The 15,612-nt window shown below is 52.3% G+C and overlaps 1 protein-coding gene across 1 annotated transcript; it reads right to left on the reverse strand.

The window, feature by feature from the left end:
* Window positions 1-2,893: 2,893 nt before the first annotated feature.
* Window positions 2,894-13,296, reverse strand: S1pr2 (sphingosine-1-phosphate receptor 2). The gene is made up of 3 exons (XM_059266705.1): window positions 13,179-13,296; window positions 8,163-8,280; window positions 2,894-5,543 (listed from the first exon to the last, which is right to left on the reverse strand). The coding sequence occupies exon 3, from the start codon at window positions 5,501-5,503 to the stop codon at window positions 4,445-4,447; it is 1,059 nt and encodes a 352-aa protein (XP_059122688.1). The 5' UTR covers window positions 5,504-5,543; window positions 8,163-8,280; window positions 13,179-13,296; the 3' UTR covers window positions 2,894-4,444.
* Window positions 13,297-15,612: the final 2,316 nt, after the last annotated feature.

Below are 15,612 nucleotides of genomic sequence, written 5' to 3' on the forward strand. Positions count from 1 at the left end.
GCATGAACTCTGGCAATTGTCTGTTGCAATGTCAGAAGGCTAGAGAAATCTGCAAGAGGACAGAGGCCACAGGCCTGCACCCCACTGGAATTTCCCCTCTCTGGACAGCTCAGAGATGACTACTGTTGGGTAACTTAAACCCAGCCTGGGACTGGAGTTGTGTTAAAGGCCAGGCCTCTCTGTGTGCGCATGCCCATGCTGCAGTGACATGTACAGGTGAGGACTGTGTGCAGGAGTTGGTTCTCTTCCACAGTGGGGCCTCAGGGCGTAAGCTCAGGGAGCCAATCTTGGCAGCAAAGGGGGCCTTTAACCTACCCAACAACCTCACCAGCCCTCCTTTGCTTTTGTTTCTTCCTTAAACTGTCTTGAAAACACAGAACACTTTATGAATTTTCCTGTCATTCTCGATCGGGAACCATGCTGACCTCCATATTGTTCCGATTTTAGTATATGTGCTGCCGAAGTGGACACACAAATGTTTTAACCAGGATCTTGGTTGTAATTCAGGCTAGCCTGGAACTCAGTATGTAGTCTGGGATGGACTCAAAACTCCAAATTCTGCCTTCACCTTCCCAGTGCAGGGCTTCGAGGTGTGAAAGACCACATCTAACTCAGAACATCCCCACCTTTGTGTGTGTGTCTGTGTGTGTGTGTTTGTCTGCATGTGCCTGAGTTCACAGGTGTGTGTGTGTAGAGGCCGGAGGTTGACCTCAGGTGTCTTCCTCCATCCCTCTCCTTTTTCTTTACTCTCTGTCACAACCCGGAGCTCACCAGCTAGGCTGGTCTGGATGAGCTAGCTTGGTCCTCCATCCCCCACACTGTCTACCTCTTCTCCCCAGGCGGAGGTTCCAGGCAGCTTCTGAGCCACCTGGCTCTCCCTACCACGTGGGTCTGGAGACACACACTCAAGACTGTCAGCCACTGAGTGTCACCTTAGCCCTAGATCAGGCGCCTAGAGACCCTTGCCTCTGGCAGTGGAGGAAAGATCATCCCTTGAGGCCATTTAGGGAAACAAAAGAAAAGCACAAAGAACTAGACAATTGAGGCTGGGGTGGGGCTCAGCTGACAGAGCAATCCTAGCATGCAGGAAGCCCTGGGTTCCCTCCTCAGCAGAGCATAAACCCGGTTTGTGGTGTAACTCCAGCTCGGGAGGTGGAGGCAAGAGGATCATAATTTCAAGGTTATCCTCAGCTATTACATAGTGAATTTGAGGCCAGCCTGAGCTACATAAAGATCCTATCTCCAAAAAAAAATTATCTAGGCCGGACGGTGGTGGCGCACGCCTTTAATCCCAGCACTCGGGAGGCAGAGCCAGGCGGATCTCTGTGAGTTCGTGGCCAGCCTGGGCTACCAAGTGAGTTCCAGGAAAGGCACAAAGCTACACAGAGAAACCCTGTCTTGAAAAAAAAAATTATCTATATCTATCTATCTACATATCATATGACAGCGGTAGACTGCTTGACCAACAGGCTTGACATCCCCAGCAGCAGGGGAGGAAGGAGGAGTGAAAAGGGGCTGGAGAGATGCTTCCAAGGTTAAGAGCACTTGCTGCTCTTCTAGAGGACCTGTGTTCTGTTCCCAGCACCCACAACAGGCCGATTACAACCACCTGCAATTCTAGCGCCAGAGGATCCAATTTCCCTGGCCTATTCAGGTATTATATGCACATGCATATACCCATTATCACACACACACACACACACACACACACACAATTTCCCTGGCCTATTCAGGTATTATATGCACATGCATATACCCATTATCACACACACACACACACACACAATTTCCCTGGCCTATTCAGGTATTATATGCACATGCATATACCCATAATCACACACACACACACACACACACACACACACACACACACAAACACACAATTTAAAATAAAATAAATCTTACAAAAGAAAGTGTTGAGCCGGGTAATGATGGCACACGCCTTTAATCCCAGTACTCAGGAGGCAGAGGCACTCAGATCTCTGTGAGTTTGAGGCCAGCCTGATCTACAGAGCGAGTTCCAGGATAGCCAGAGCTGTTTGACAGAGAAACCCTGTCTGGGGGGGCGGGGGGGGGGGGGAAGGAATGACAAAAAAGTGTTGAGTGAGTGGGGCGGTGGTGGAGCACACCTTTATCCCAGCACTCAGGGTGCAGAGGCAGGTGGATCTCTGTGGGTTGGAGGCCAGCCTGGTCTGTGAAGCAAGTTCTAGAGGACAGTCAGAGCTGTTACACAAAGAAACTCTGTCTTGAAAAACCAAAAAAATTAAAAATAAAATAAGGAAAGTGGGGCTGGAGAGATGGCTCAGCAGTTAGGAGCACTGGCTGTTCTTCCAGAGGACGCAGGTTCAATTCCCAGCACCCATATGGCAGCTTACAATTGTCTGTAACTCCAGTTCCAGGGGATCTGACACCTTCACATCATTTCACATAAAATAAAGTTAAATAAATTATAAAAAAAAATAAGGAAAGTGGTAGCTGCCGGTAAGAATGGCCAGGCATGTCTGACCTTCTGAAACCGCCTCTCCAATTCCCAGACTGCACAGACTTGGAATACAGAACAGCCCACCTCACCTGCTAAGATGTACCTTTGAAGGAAAACATGGAGGCCCTGGGCCTAATGAGTCACTCTGAGGAGCAAGACAACCTCCCAACAGCCCCAGGGAAAAAGTCAAGGTTGGCCCTGTGATCCCAGAAGCCACTGTGTGCAATTCCAGCTCAGGTAGAGCTGAGGGTTGGGGATGGGGCATGAAATAGATAAATAAAGAAGGTTGAGGTGCCTTGGCAGTTGATAACCTCCCTTACCGGATCTGCTCCAAGCCAAGGACACTAATAGGAAGAAATGGCTGCCTATAATCCCAACACACACAGACACAAAACCCGTGACTGCCAGCAGCAAGAGAAATTGAACTGTTTATTGGCCCAGATCTGGATCTCCAGCACAAAGGGGATACCTGGGAAGCTGTATGAGGGGAGACACACTCCCAACTGGCTCCTTGCACCCCAAATTTCCCCTTCCTCAGCCTTTTCTTTCACAGACTTCTTTGAGGCAGAGATTTCTATGTGTGGAAGAGATGAACCAGCAATTCCCAAGGGGCCTGCACATGGCAGACCCCACACACACCCCTGTCTATCTCTCTGGCAGTTTCAACATGGATGTGAACATGAGAGGTCAGACAGCGTCCACACTGGGATAGGTCACAGACCCCACCCACTGGCACACAGACATATATAAATACAGTTTGTACCGCATTGGACTTTCTATTTCTCCACAGGATTTAGCAAAGTCCTTCAAGACTTTGAAGGTTCCATATGAATACCCAGGAATGTCCTTGGCCACCTCACCTCTTTGTTAACTATGTTATTCATGATAACTTGCAAGACAGCTGTTGGTGGTACACCCCTGTGAAACCAGCACTCAGGAAGTAGAGGCAGGAGGATCAGAAGTCCAAAGCCAGCCTTGGCTACATAGTGAGTTGGAGGCCAGCCTGGGCTACATGAGCCCCTGTCACAATTTTTATAAACAACAAAGACAATTGGCAAGTGGCCACACTGGGTTCAAGGCTGCCCTGCTTCAGGGGACCTGGTACCTGGGGTAGGACGAAGGTGGGGAGGTGGAAACAATTTGTGGGGAGGGAGGCTGGATTTGGGGGCAGGAGTTCCAGGAATGACCAATAACTCCCCTAGAGTTTTTTCACGAGGAAGAGCAAAGCCTCCTTAGCATCTGTCCCACACTGATTTCCCAGCCCTCAGCTGATTCCTCTGCACTCTCCAATAGAGCAAGTAGCCAATGAGGTCTGAGGATGGAGACTAGGATTTCCAGGCTCCTCCTCCTTGTGCCACAGTGGTTTCCTTTCCCGGAACACGAAAGGAAAAGGAAGAAGTAACTGAGTTGATGAAATTGAGGAAGCTGTGGATTTAGGCCTCAGATGGACAGGGAGGAAGCCTTGGGTCCCCTGAGGACAGTGTTTCCACAAGAAGTGGCCTACAGTTGTCTATAGAAGGCGGCAGGAGCTAGGTATGGTGGTACATGGCTTTAAAATTCCAGCACTCAGAAGGCAGAGGCAGGTGACCTCTGTGAGTTCCTGGCCAGCCTGGTCTGCATAGCAGTTCTAGGCCAGCCAGGGCAACATAGAGAGGCCCTGTCTTAAAGGAGGAGGCAGGAAGTGGGCCAGGCAGATCAAAGGTAGGACAGGATGCTGATACCCTCTGTACCAAGGGGCAAATGCTCTAACCCTAAGCTCCAGCCTGCTGCCCCCCTAGACCCTTAACGGTCCCCATAGTCACGGTACTACAATCTGTTAGGTCAGTGCCTCCGCTGGCCACCTGACCTATGAGCTGTGGTCAGTTCCACTAGGCCTGTGGCGCTGAGGGACACATGAGGTCACCTGGTCTCTCCCCACAGAGCTCTCTGTGGCTTGGTTACCTGTCAGTTCCCCCCTTCCCTTCAGACCACTGTGTTGCCCTCCAGAAATGTGGGTGATGTAGGCATGTGCAAGCCCCTCTCCAGTGAGCTGGAGCTGCGGAGGGGCAGGAGCCGGTGCCCTGGGGTCCCACCTCTGCGACCCGTCACTCCCTTCCCCCGCCGCCAGCACTGCAGGGGTCTCAGCACCTCCCTCCGAAGGTCCCGGCTACACCACGTATAGATGACAGGGTTGAGCAGCGAGTTGAGGGTGGCAAAGGCAAAAAAATAATGGGCTTTGTAGAGGACAGGACAGGCCCGGACGGGACAGGTCGAGTCTAAGAGAAGGATGCTAAAAGCTGGGAGCCAGCAGATGATGAAAACACCCAGTACGATGGTGACTGTCTTGAGCAGGGCCAGTGTCTGGGAACCGGCAATATCGGCATGGCTGGACCGGACTACAAAGTAGATTCGGACATACAATGCCACGATAGCCAATAAGATGACGGAAAAGATGGTGACCACGCAGAGCACGTAGTGCTTGGCGTAGAGGGGCAGGACCGTGGAGCAGGTCTCCAGATTGTCCAGGCAGTTCCAGCCCAGGATGGGCAAGCCACCCAGGATCAGCGACATGAGCCAAGAGGCCCCAATGAGCATCAGCATTCGGCAGCTTTTGTCACTGCCGTAAAGCTTGACCTTGGCGATGGCCACGTGTCTCTCGATGGCAATAGCCAGGAGGCTGAAGACTGAGGCAGAGAGGGTGATAAAGGCCGAACCCTCTCGGGCGAACCACTGCAAAGGAGTCAGTGACAGAGTGACGGGCCCTGAGAGCAAGGTGTTGGCCACGAAGGCCACCCCGGCCAGCAGGTCGGAGGCCGCCAGGTTGCCGAGGAACAGGTACATCGCTGAGTGGAACTTGCTGTTCCTCGCCACGGCGATTAGCACCAGAAGGTTCTCCACCACGATGGCACAGCACAGGATGATGATGAAGGCCGAGGCCACCTTGCGGGAGGGTGTCTCCTGCATGTCCAGCGTCTCCTTGGTGTAATTGTAGTGTTCCAGAACCTTCTCAGGATTGAGGTACTCTGAGTATAAGCCACCCATGGTGGGGCTCAGTGGCCGGCTGGGGCCATGGGGATGAGAACTGCAGATAAGAGGAACAGAAAAGGGACAGCAGGTCAGAGCTGTGGCTTTTGCAAGGACTCTGAGCTTGGACTAAAGAGGTTCAGGGTCTAGCTGAGTCCTCAGAGTGATCTCAGGGAAGCTGTATTCATTACTCTCCCCTCCCTCATGTGACAGACAGGATGCCTAGAGAAGTTCATTCTTTCTTTCTTTTCTTTTTTCTTTTTCTTTCTTTCTTTCTTTTTTTTTTTTTTGTTTTTTTTGTTTTTTTGTTTTTTTGGAGACAGGATTTCTCTGTGTAGTCCTGGATGACCTGGAACTCACTCTGTAGACCAGGCTGGCCTGGAACTCACAGAGCTCTACCTGCCTCTGAATCCCAAGTGCTGGGATCAAAGGTGTGCTATACCATGCAAGGTCTGCAGAGTGAGATTCTGTCTCAGGAACAAAAAACAGAGGGCTAGGTTTGTAGCTCACTTGGTAGAGACTTGCCTAACATGAATGAAACCCAGGGTTCCATCCCCAGCAGGGCATAAACAAGACACGGTGGTTCACATCAGTAATTCTGACTTAGGAAGGAGAGGCAGGAGGACTGAGGTCACGGTCATCTTTGGCTACATAATGAAGCAAGTTGGGGAAGACAGCCTGGGCTACACAAGATCTATCTCAACAACAACTCCCACAAACAAGCAGGGTTGGTGTGGGTATGCGCCTTTAATCCCAGCACTCAGGAGGCAGAGGCAGGCAGATCTCTGAGTTTGAGGCCAGCCTGGTCTACAGAGTGAGTTCCAGTACAGCCAGCCAGGGATACACAATGAAACCCTACCTAAAAGAAAAAAAAAAAAAAAAAAAAAAAAACAATACCAAGTAGTCAGTCCTGAAATCAAATTTATTATTTTCCTTTTTTCTTTTTTTGAGACAGGGTTTCTCTGTGTAGCCCTGGCTGTCCTGGACCAGGTTAGCCTCGAACTCAGAGATTCGTTTGCCTCTGCCTCCCAAGTGCTGAGATTAAAGGTGTGTGCCACCACCTATGGCCTCAAGACATATTCATACAAGTAACATTATATGGACTGAACAAGTTGTGTTTATATATTTAGGAATGTATAGAGGAAGACAATTAAAGAAATAGAGGCCGTGAATTTGAGAGAGAAGGGGGTGGATGCAAGGGAAGGGTTGGAGGGATGAATGGGAAGGGGGGAAATGATGTAATTTCTCATTTAAATAATAAAAATTTATTTTAAATTTTCTCTGTGAGTTCAAGGCCAGCCTGGGCTACAGAGTGAGTTCCAGGAAAGGTACAAAGCTACACAGAGAAACCCTGTCTCAAAAAACCAAAAAAAAAAACAACAAAGGAACAGACAGAAGATTCTCGGGACTTCTAGAAACCTCACCTGCCTTCCATGGAACAAGCCTGAGGTAGGGCTTGGACAGCTTGTCGCTTCTGTCCTACACACAGGCCTCAGGCTTCATGCCACCTGCTGACCTGGGTCAGCGAGATTCTTACCGCCAACAGCACCAACCCCTGGTCATTACCACCCACTGTCTGATTCCAGGCTGGGTCTAAGCCTTGAGGCCCTGGGCACACCCAAGATAAGGACTTGGGGAGACATCAGGATGGCCTGAGGTCCAAGCCTCCCAGAGCCACACTATCTTGAAGGACATAGACCTTGGTGGCAGGACAGAGTTCGTCTGTTCCAGCTCCAACTCCAACACTCAGAGACTGAGCTGCTGAAGGCTCAGCCTCTTGGCCTCAACATATCCATCTTTACGATGGGTACCAAAAAGATCCGTTCATAAGGGATGGGTGGTGATGTGCACCTGTAATCACAGTACCCCACGGGCTGAGGTGGGAGGACAGCTTGAGCCCAAGAGTTCACTGAGCCCAAGACATCACAAGCCTAAGAGTTCACGACCAGCCTGGCCAAGGGCAAGGATAGACAAAGGACAGTGAGGACATGGGACAGGGCTGAACGGGTAAAAGCACTGCTGAGCAAGCCTGACGCTGTGAGCTGGATTCCCCAAAGCCATGGTAGAGGAGAACTGACTCCCAAAAATTATCCTCTGACCTCCATCTCAGGTGCTTGTGGCATGGGTGTGCCCACACTCACATAGACATTATGCCCCTCCCAATAGTAAACATTATAAACTTTTTTTTTGTTTGTTTTGTTTTGTTTTGTTTTGTTTTCAAAACAGGGTTTTTCTGTGTAACAGTCCTGGCTGTCTTGGGACTCGCTTTGTAGACCAGGCTGGCCTTGAACTCACAGAGATCTTGAAAGTGCTGGGATTTAAAGGCGTGCATGCGCCGCTGCCGCCGCCACCACCACCGCCGCCACCACCACCACCACCACCACCACCACCACCACCACCCGGCTAAACATTATAAACTTTACAAAGAAAAGGCAAGAAGGGAAAGGAGAAAGGCAGGGAAAAGCCGCGCAGGCGCTGGGGAGACAGCTTGGTGAAGACCTGAGCTTGATCGCCACATTAAATAAAGCCAGTAGCATCCGGGAGTTTGAGACAGGAGGATTCTCCTGGAAGCTCAAAGGAAAAAAACTAAAAAGGTACACTCAGGGCCTGAAGAGATGCTTGCCTTGCAAGTACGAGTCTCTGAGTCCTATCCCCTGCATCCACATAAAAAGTTTACCGTTCCAGAAGAGTGCTCAAACTTGTAACTCCAGCACTGGACAAGCAGCAGGAGGATCCCCGGGCCCACTGGTCCTTCAGCCTAATCTGCCTGGAGAGTTTCAGGCCATTGAGAGATCCTGTCTCAAAAACAAAGCAAAACAGGGTAGGATGTAATCCGAGATGCAATAGGTGAACTCATCCTATTCCCCCTGTGTGCACACACATGCACATGTACCTATACACACAACACATACAGAGAGCATAGGAAACATCCAACAAGTATTAGCTAATGTCTTCAGTGCCCTCTTTCCCAACACACAAGCTTTGGGGCTGCCTCCATCCGCTCGATAGTCTAGAAAAGGATGCTGACTTAGCCCCAAAAAAAACAAAAAACAAAAAACCACTCCAACAGCCGGTTCCCATCCCCACCATCTCACACTACCCAAGGACACTAGGTCTCAGGGGGGTGGGCAGGGCGCTGGCACCCCCTCCAGCGCCAGGATGCAATCCAGATGTGTCAAGCCCCTGGAACAAACATGGCAGAGCCCCTGTCACATCCGGTGTGGGCAAGTCTGGGGGTGGGAATGGGGAGAATGAGGAGGGTCGCCAGTGACCCGGTCTTGGAGGTCCTGGCTAAGAAGATGAGGCAGCTGTTGAAGTCATGTGAGCTGTGAAGGGGCCCCCCTGGAGCAGCCCCGTGCAGAGGGGCGGGGAGGGGGGTTAGAAATTTGTTTCCATGAAAGTCTGAGTCACCCACCCCTCCTTTGCAAGGAAAACTGAGCTGAGCCCGGGAAGGGATAGGGGAGGGGACCTGTGTGGGCAGGGAACATGAGATGCTGAGCACACCATGGCCAGCTAGAGCGGGGTAGGGGAACCGAGGAGGGGCTGGCGCAATGTACAGAGAATGCTCCCGTCCTTGGTAACAGGGAGGGGCCACATGCTAAGAACTCTTCCAAGCCTGGGCTTGGAAAGAGGCCTGAGGAAGGCCACGTGTTTACCAGAAAGAGCACCCTTCCAGAAGGTGGCTGGTAGAGCCGGTTCCTAGTGAGCTCTGAGAATGATGGGGTCTTCCGGGGTCGCCCAGCCATCTCCTTTCCCGGATGCCCCCTCGGTGGGACACCCTGGCCTTTGAGGGGGGTTTACAGACACAGCTGCTCCCCACCCCCTAGGCGAGGGGACATCCGTCCTACTTTGGGAACAGAGAAGAGCTTGTACGTGTCCTGGGGACAGCTGCCCCACCCAGATCCTCACACAGAGGCCCCTTGTTTCCCCTGCCTGGACAGAGCCCGGGGCGCCCCAATGCCCTCAGCCCGTCGCAGCCGGTCTCAGGCCAGCTTGGCCCAGGCCACACAGCTTTTTTTTTTTTTTTTTTTCCCAAACCAGGTCTTCAGGCCGAAGCAGCCCGGAGCCTGATTGGCTCATTTTCAATCCCCCAGGGTGCATCCTCAGCATCCTATTGGTCCAGCTGGGGGGGGGGGCGCTCTGCGAAGAATCTTACAGTGGTTCCCTTTTGAAAGCTGCTGGGACTCTGCTCTTCAGGAGCTGTGTGGTTGTCCCTGTGGGGCTGTTTGAACCACAGTCTGACCGCTGGGTCACTCTCCCTCAGACGCCTACAGACTGGCCTGATCATCTGGGCCTCTCTTGGGGTTCACCATTAAGAATCACCCCACCACCACACACACACACTGCAAGCCTAGTAGGCAAGAAGAAGCCCAGGGTGTGTCCCCTAGTCCCCCTTGGAGACTCCTAAGGATGGCCACCACCCCTTCTCCAGCCTGGCGGTGTAGAAGAGAAAGAATTACGGCCGTTTCCTGCAGAAATAAATGTGACCAGCCCCGCCCGAGCACCCCAGGGACTGACCAGAAAGTCTGTCTTCCCGGGGGGGGGGGGGGGGGGGGGGGGGGAAGACAGTGAGCGCTATACTCACAGCTGGGCAGAGGCTAAGACTCTGTACACATGCATACCCAGACACACACACTGTCCTAGCAAGAAGGGGAAACTGGGGTCCAGGCTGTCTCCCGGGTCTCATCTTCCCTTCTAGAACCTTTCTAACCAAAGAGCTTAAGCGGTTTAAGGACTCCCAGAAAGAGGAAGCTGGGCCCAAGGGCTGGAGCCTTGGAGGAAGAGTCGCTCTCCAGGCGGATAGAGGTTGGCCTGGCCTCCTCCCTTTGTCCAGACTCCAAGACTGAGTCTGGTCTCCTGTCCCCCTCCACCATAGCGGTCGGGACTGCTTCTCAGGGACAGGGGAAATTGCCACTAGACTCTGAACTGAAATGAGCCTGACCAGGTAGTTCATACATATAATCCCAGCTACACAGGAAGCTAAGAAAGAAGATGGAGAATTAAGACCAGCCTGGGCTACATGAGCTGAAGGTTAGCTTGGGTGGAATAAGGAGACCCTGACTGAAGCAGGGATTAAAGGGGAGGGTTGGGAGGTGTTGAGATAGCTCTTTGGCTAAAGGCACTTGTCACGAAGCTTGGGGACTTGATCCAGCCCCAGGACCCACATAGTGGGAGAGAGGACTGTCTCCCAAAAGTTATCTTCTGGCCTGCACTCTCATGCCATGAAGCACACATGCCCATACAGATACACCCACAAAATAAATAAATGTAACCTTTAAAACGTAAATACATTAAAAAGCCCAGTGTGAGCCGGGCGGTGGTGGCGCACACCTTTAATCCCAGCACTCGGGAGGCAGAGCCAGGCGGATCTCTGTGAGTTCGAGGCCAGCCTGGGCTACCAAGTGAGTTCCAGGAAAGGCGCAAAGCTACACAGAGAAACCCTGTCTCGAAAAACCAAAAAAAAAAAAAAAAAAAAAAAAAGCCCAGTGTGGCAGTGCACACTTTTAATCCCAGGGTTTGGGAAAAAGACACAAGCGGATCTCTGTGAATGTGAGGGCAGCATGATCTACAGAGTAAGTTTCTGGACAGCCAGGGCTACATAGAGAGACTCTGTTTATAAATAAATAAAATTAAGAAGGCGAGCTCTGTGTAACTCAGGCACAGCATCATTTTGAAGTTCTGGGTTCCCAGGATGCAGAACACACAAGTGAAAGGCTTTGGAGAGGGAAGACAGACATCCAGACGTGACTGCTTGGCTAAAGATTAGGGGAGAGGAAGGCCTCTGTCGGCTTAGTGTCTCTGCTCCTCTCTGCCCAGGTCCAGTTTACCCGGCCCTCCCCAGCAGCCGGCCCGCCGGCCCTGCACTCACCTTTCCTTTTGGTTGTAGTGTGGTTGTGGGCCCTCCCACACTGCTGCTGCCCACCAAGCCTGGAGGTAGGAACTGACTGAACCACTCTCCACTTCCACATTCTATGGCTCCCTAGGGCTCCAGTGCCATAGCTCCTGCCCTCAGCGATAAGCCTCACTAGCCTCCCAAGGACCATTTAAATCTCACCTCAGGGCCTTCCCGTAGTTTTTTGCGCGTAAATCTTACAGACCTCCCCCCCCCCCCCCCACGCAAACACTTTTTCCGGCAGACTATCTCATCTTTGGATTTTCATTTGACTGTCACTTTCTAGGTCTTCAGGAACTATCTTCTCTTTTTGTTTTTTTGAGACAGGGTCTTATGGTGTATCCCAGACTGACCAGGAAGTCACTATGTAGATCAGGCTGGCCTTGAACTCACAAGGATCCTCCTGCCTCAGTCTTCAGAGTGCTGGGATTAAAGGCATGGGGCATTATGCCCAGCCCAACCCACCTCCGGATCCTTTATATCAGAGCATCTGGCTTTATCATTGGAAAATGATCTTATTTTCCACAGTACCCCATGAGGCCAACTATCAAGTTCATGCTCAGCCTCTCGGGCCTGATGTGAAGGAGGAAGGCACAAGAATAAATGAAAGGGCCCGAAGTTGGAGGGCTCCTATGGGAGCTTGGGGACATCTTAGTCCCCTAGCAGCACCCCAACTCAACCACTAGGTGAAGCCAGGCGCGTCTCCATGGCGACGACGGTAAGACCCGCCCGGCCCAGGCAGCACTCTCCGGCTCCTTATCAGGCCGAGGAATGCGCGGTATCCACACTCTCTCGTGCTGGGGCGGCGCCATCTCTCTCCCAAGACCCTGACACGGCGCAGGATGCCCCCCTCCCCGCCCCAGGCAACAGGGGGAGGCGACACCTCTGCACCCCATCAGAGGGCCCCCACACCCAGATTCTCTGGGCACTGGGGAGAGGGGAAGACCCAAGCTGCAGCAGCTGCATTCCCCGCCCCCTGCAGTGATGCTCCCACGTCCCGCCACAGGGGACCATGGGCTCAGAGAGTGTCGCCTTGGGCATCTAACAAGGATAGAGACGGGGGTGGGGAGGTGGAAATCCCCGGGTGAGTCAACCAGTGCCAGAGAAGGGGGCGAGGTCCCAACGCTGTGCAGCCCGCAACAATGTGGACTCCACGCCACGCGTGCCTTCCTTCACCCCTACATCCCATCCCTGGGCTAGGATAGGAAGAGAAGCCGCCTGGACTATGCAGTACTGTTCCTCTCCTTCTCAAACAAAACAACTCTCCCGAAATGGAGAGCGGAGGAGAGGAGCAACTCAGGGAAACTGAGGCAAAAAACTAGCCTCACAGGCGGTGGGGTGATGGCCTTCCCTGGGGACCCCGCCCATGAGCTCCGAGCGTCCTCCGCTCGTATGCAGCACCTTTCGCCCTGGCTCAAGGTGGAGATAGAGAAGAAGGGATGCTGTACCTCTCCCCAACAATCCCACTGCCCCAAACCCTGCTTCCTAAGAACCCCATCCTGTCTTACAAAGTCGCCAACCCAAAGCAGTCGGATTCCGCCTTTCTCTTCAGCACTAACTTCCTGCCCCGAGGAAGGCGGGGAGCTCGGTCTGGGGGTGCGCCACTGAGTAGGTGGGAAGCTGCCTGGAGTGGTGGACACTGGGCGCACGCACGGTGGGTGATCGGTCCCCTCGGTGCAGCAGAGCCTGGAGCAGCGCGTGCTACGCCTGTATGAGCGCCTGACCCCGGGCTGGGCCCCCCCAGCTCGGATCCCCGCGGTCCACCCGGATCGGAACCTCCGCTTTGCCCCACGCGCTCACCTGGCTAGGCCGGCCGGGGTCCCTGCCCTGGCCTGAGTGGCCTTGGCGTCTGCGCCCCGGGACAGCCAGCGGCTGGGTTTGGAGGCTGCTGGCTGGGCTCGGTCTACGTCCTGGAGTTGGGGACCCAGGACAAGAGGGAGGCGGGCAGAGCCGCCTCCGGCCCCTACTCCCTGCTCGCCCCGCCCTCCTCTCCTCCTCTTTCCGGCGGCGACTTGCAATGAATTCCAGATGTGGCCCGCCAGTCAGCCAGGGCTCGCGCTGGGGAAGCGCAGGGCCCCTTTGTCCGCCCCCCCCTCACGCTCTGCCCCTCCCAGCCCCCACCCGTGAGAACCGCCGTCGCATGATGTCACGGCCGCGTGACGTCACAGCTCTTTTAACCCAGGTGGCCTAGACCTGAAACAACTGTGTTCCATTAGGAAGACACTCAAACCTTTGCCCCAGGCTCATGCCTGGGACCTGGAAATGGAGGAAATCGTGCTTACTTACTGCCCTACTATGGGAGGACTTGGCAGTTCAGGATTAAGCACCTACTACGTGTTCCTACAAGAAACGAATTCCTACTTTGTGCCACGCCCAGCCCCCAAAACAGAACTGTTCATTGCCTTGGTAAGAACCCCAAACCCCAACTGGGTATGGTGGCACATAACGCTTGTTATCCTAGCACTTGGGACCTAGGAGGCAGGAGGATCAGGAAATTCAAGCTCATCCTAGATGCCTTAGCTAGCCTGGACAAGTGGGACCCTTTCTGGAAAACCACAGGCTGGGATGTGGATTCAGGCGGTAGAGTGCTGGCCTAGCATGCACAAAGCCCCGGGTTCAGACCTCACCACTGCATAAGCAGGGCATGGGGGCTTGGGCCTCTAATCCCAGCACTTGGGAAGTAGAAGCAGGTTTGTTCAGGAGTTCAAGGCCAGTCTTGACTACATGATTCTCCTTCCCTCCAAACAACTCCGACTGAAAAATTTCCAAAATTAAGAGTAACATCAGGTCAGCAATATAGCTCACTAGGCAGGGCAAAGTGCTTGCCTGGAAGCCTGACCTGAGTTCAGTCCCTGGAAGCAGAGTTGGCCTCCACAGGACACCATGGTACTGCTGCACCTGCAATTTTAAAACAATAACAGGGCTGCTGAGATGTCAACAGGTAAAGGCTCTTACTTGCCAACAGGCCTGAAAATCAGAGTTTGATGTCTGGGACCCACATAGTGGAAAGTGATAACCAATTCTTGCAAATTGTCTTCCGACTTCCAAGGCCTGCTGTGGCACCTGCACACACCCACATGCATACACACACACAAATAATAAAATTAAAATTAATAAATTTTTAAAGGTGCCCTAGACATGGCTCAGTGAGCACCCACAGACCTGACAACCTCCTATGACTCCAACCCCAGGGGATCTAAAACCTCCAGCCTCATGGACACCTGCACTCACATGCACATACCCACGTGTGCATATATACAATTACACATAAATAAAAAACAAAAAAATTTAAGCACAACAAAACAAAAGGGCAAATTGCCCACCCAAACATAAGCTCCATAAGAGCAAAGAATATTTCCCCTCCTGACTTGTATAATACTGTGTGTCATAACTGCATCAAAACATTTGTAGCCAGGCATGGTGGCGTACGCTTTTAATCCCAGCACTCAGGAGGCAGAGGCAGGTGGATCTCTGTGAGTTCGAGACCAGCCTGGTATACAAAGCAAGTTCTAGGACAGCCAGGGCTGTTACACAGAGAAACCTTGTCTCAAAAAACCAAAAAAGTCAAAAACAACCCCAAACAAGCAAACAAACAAAACAAACAAACAAAAAAAAACCCCAGCCATATGGAGGCATGTGGCTCAGTGTTACAGCACTTGCCTCTCATACACAGGGCCCTGTGTTCCATCTCTATTACCACAAAAATTAAATAATAAGTGGCGACCTGTATGCAAGCCTATAATCCCAGCACTTCAGGAGACAGAGGCAGAGGATCAGGAGTCCAAGGTCATCTTCTGTTACACAGCAAGTTCTAGGGTTCCTGATTTGTCAGATAGATTAAGCCTTTTAATAGGTACCAGAAATGGTAGAACAACAGACTAGAATCTCCCAGTTGAGGGGCTGGATGTGTGGCTCAGGGGGACCCTGCCTGTGATTCATAAAGCCCTGGATTATGTCCCCAGCATGGAAAATAAGATAAAATGAAATAAAATAAAGAGGTACCACTTGCACAAGTGAAAGAATCTGTGCGTTTTCCATCTAAACACTCCAGTACTTCAGAAACTAAAGGCTAGAGGCAGGTCAGTGAACAGCACAGTACCCCATGTCCCCACAGACCTGCAATTCAGTGTAAATGGGAAGAGTCCCCAATTGCACCGGAAAAAGAAAGTATTCAACTTCCTGGAAGAGGAACTGATAGGCTGGAACTGGGAGGGGAGGAAGGAGACTCTGCCTG

This window comes from Peromyscus eremicus, chromosome 7, assembly GCF_949786415.1.
Source record: "Peromyscus eremicus chromosome 7, PerEre_H2_v1, whole genome shotgun sequence".
NCBI classification, from domain to species: domain Eukaryota; kingdom Metazoa; phylum Chordata; class Mammalia; order Rodentia; family Cricetidae; genus Peromyscus; species Peromyscus eremicus.

Bases quoted from the DNA above. Each gene is read 5' to 3' on its own strand.
- S1pr2 (XM_059266705.1), bottom strand. From the start codon at position 5,503: ATGGGTGGCTTATACTCAGAGTACCTCAATCCTGAGAAGGTTCTGGAA.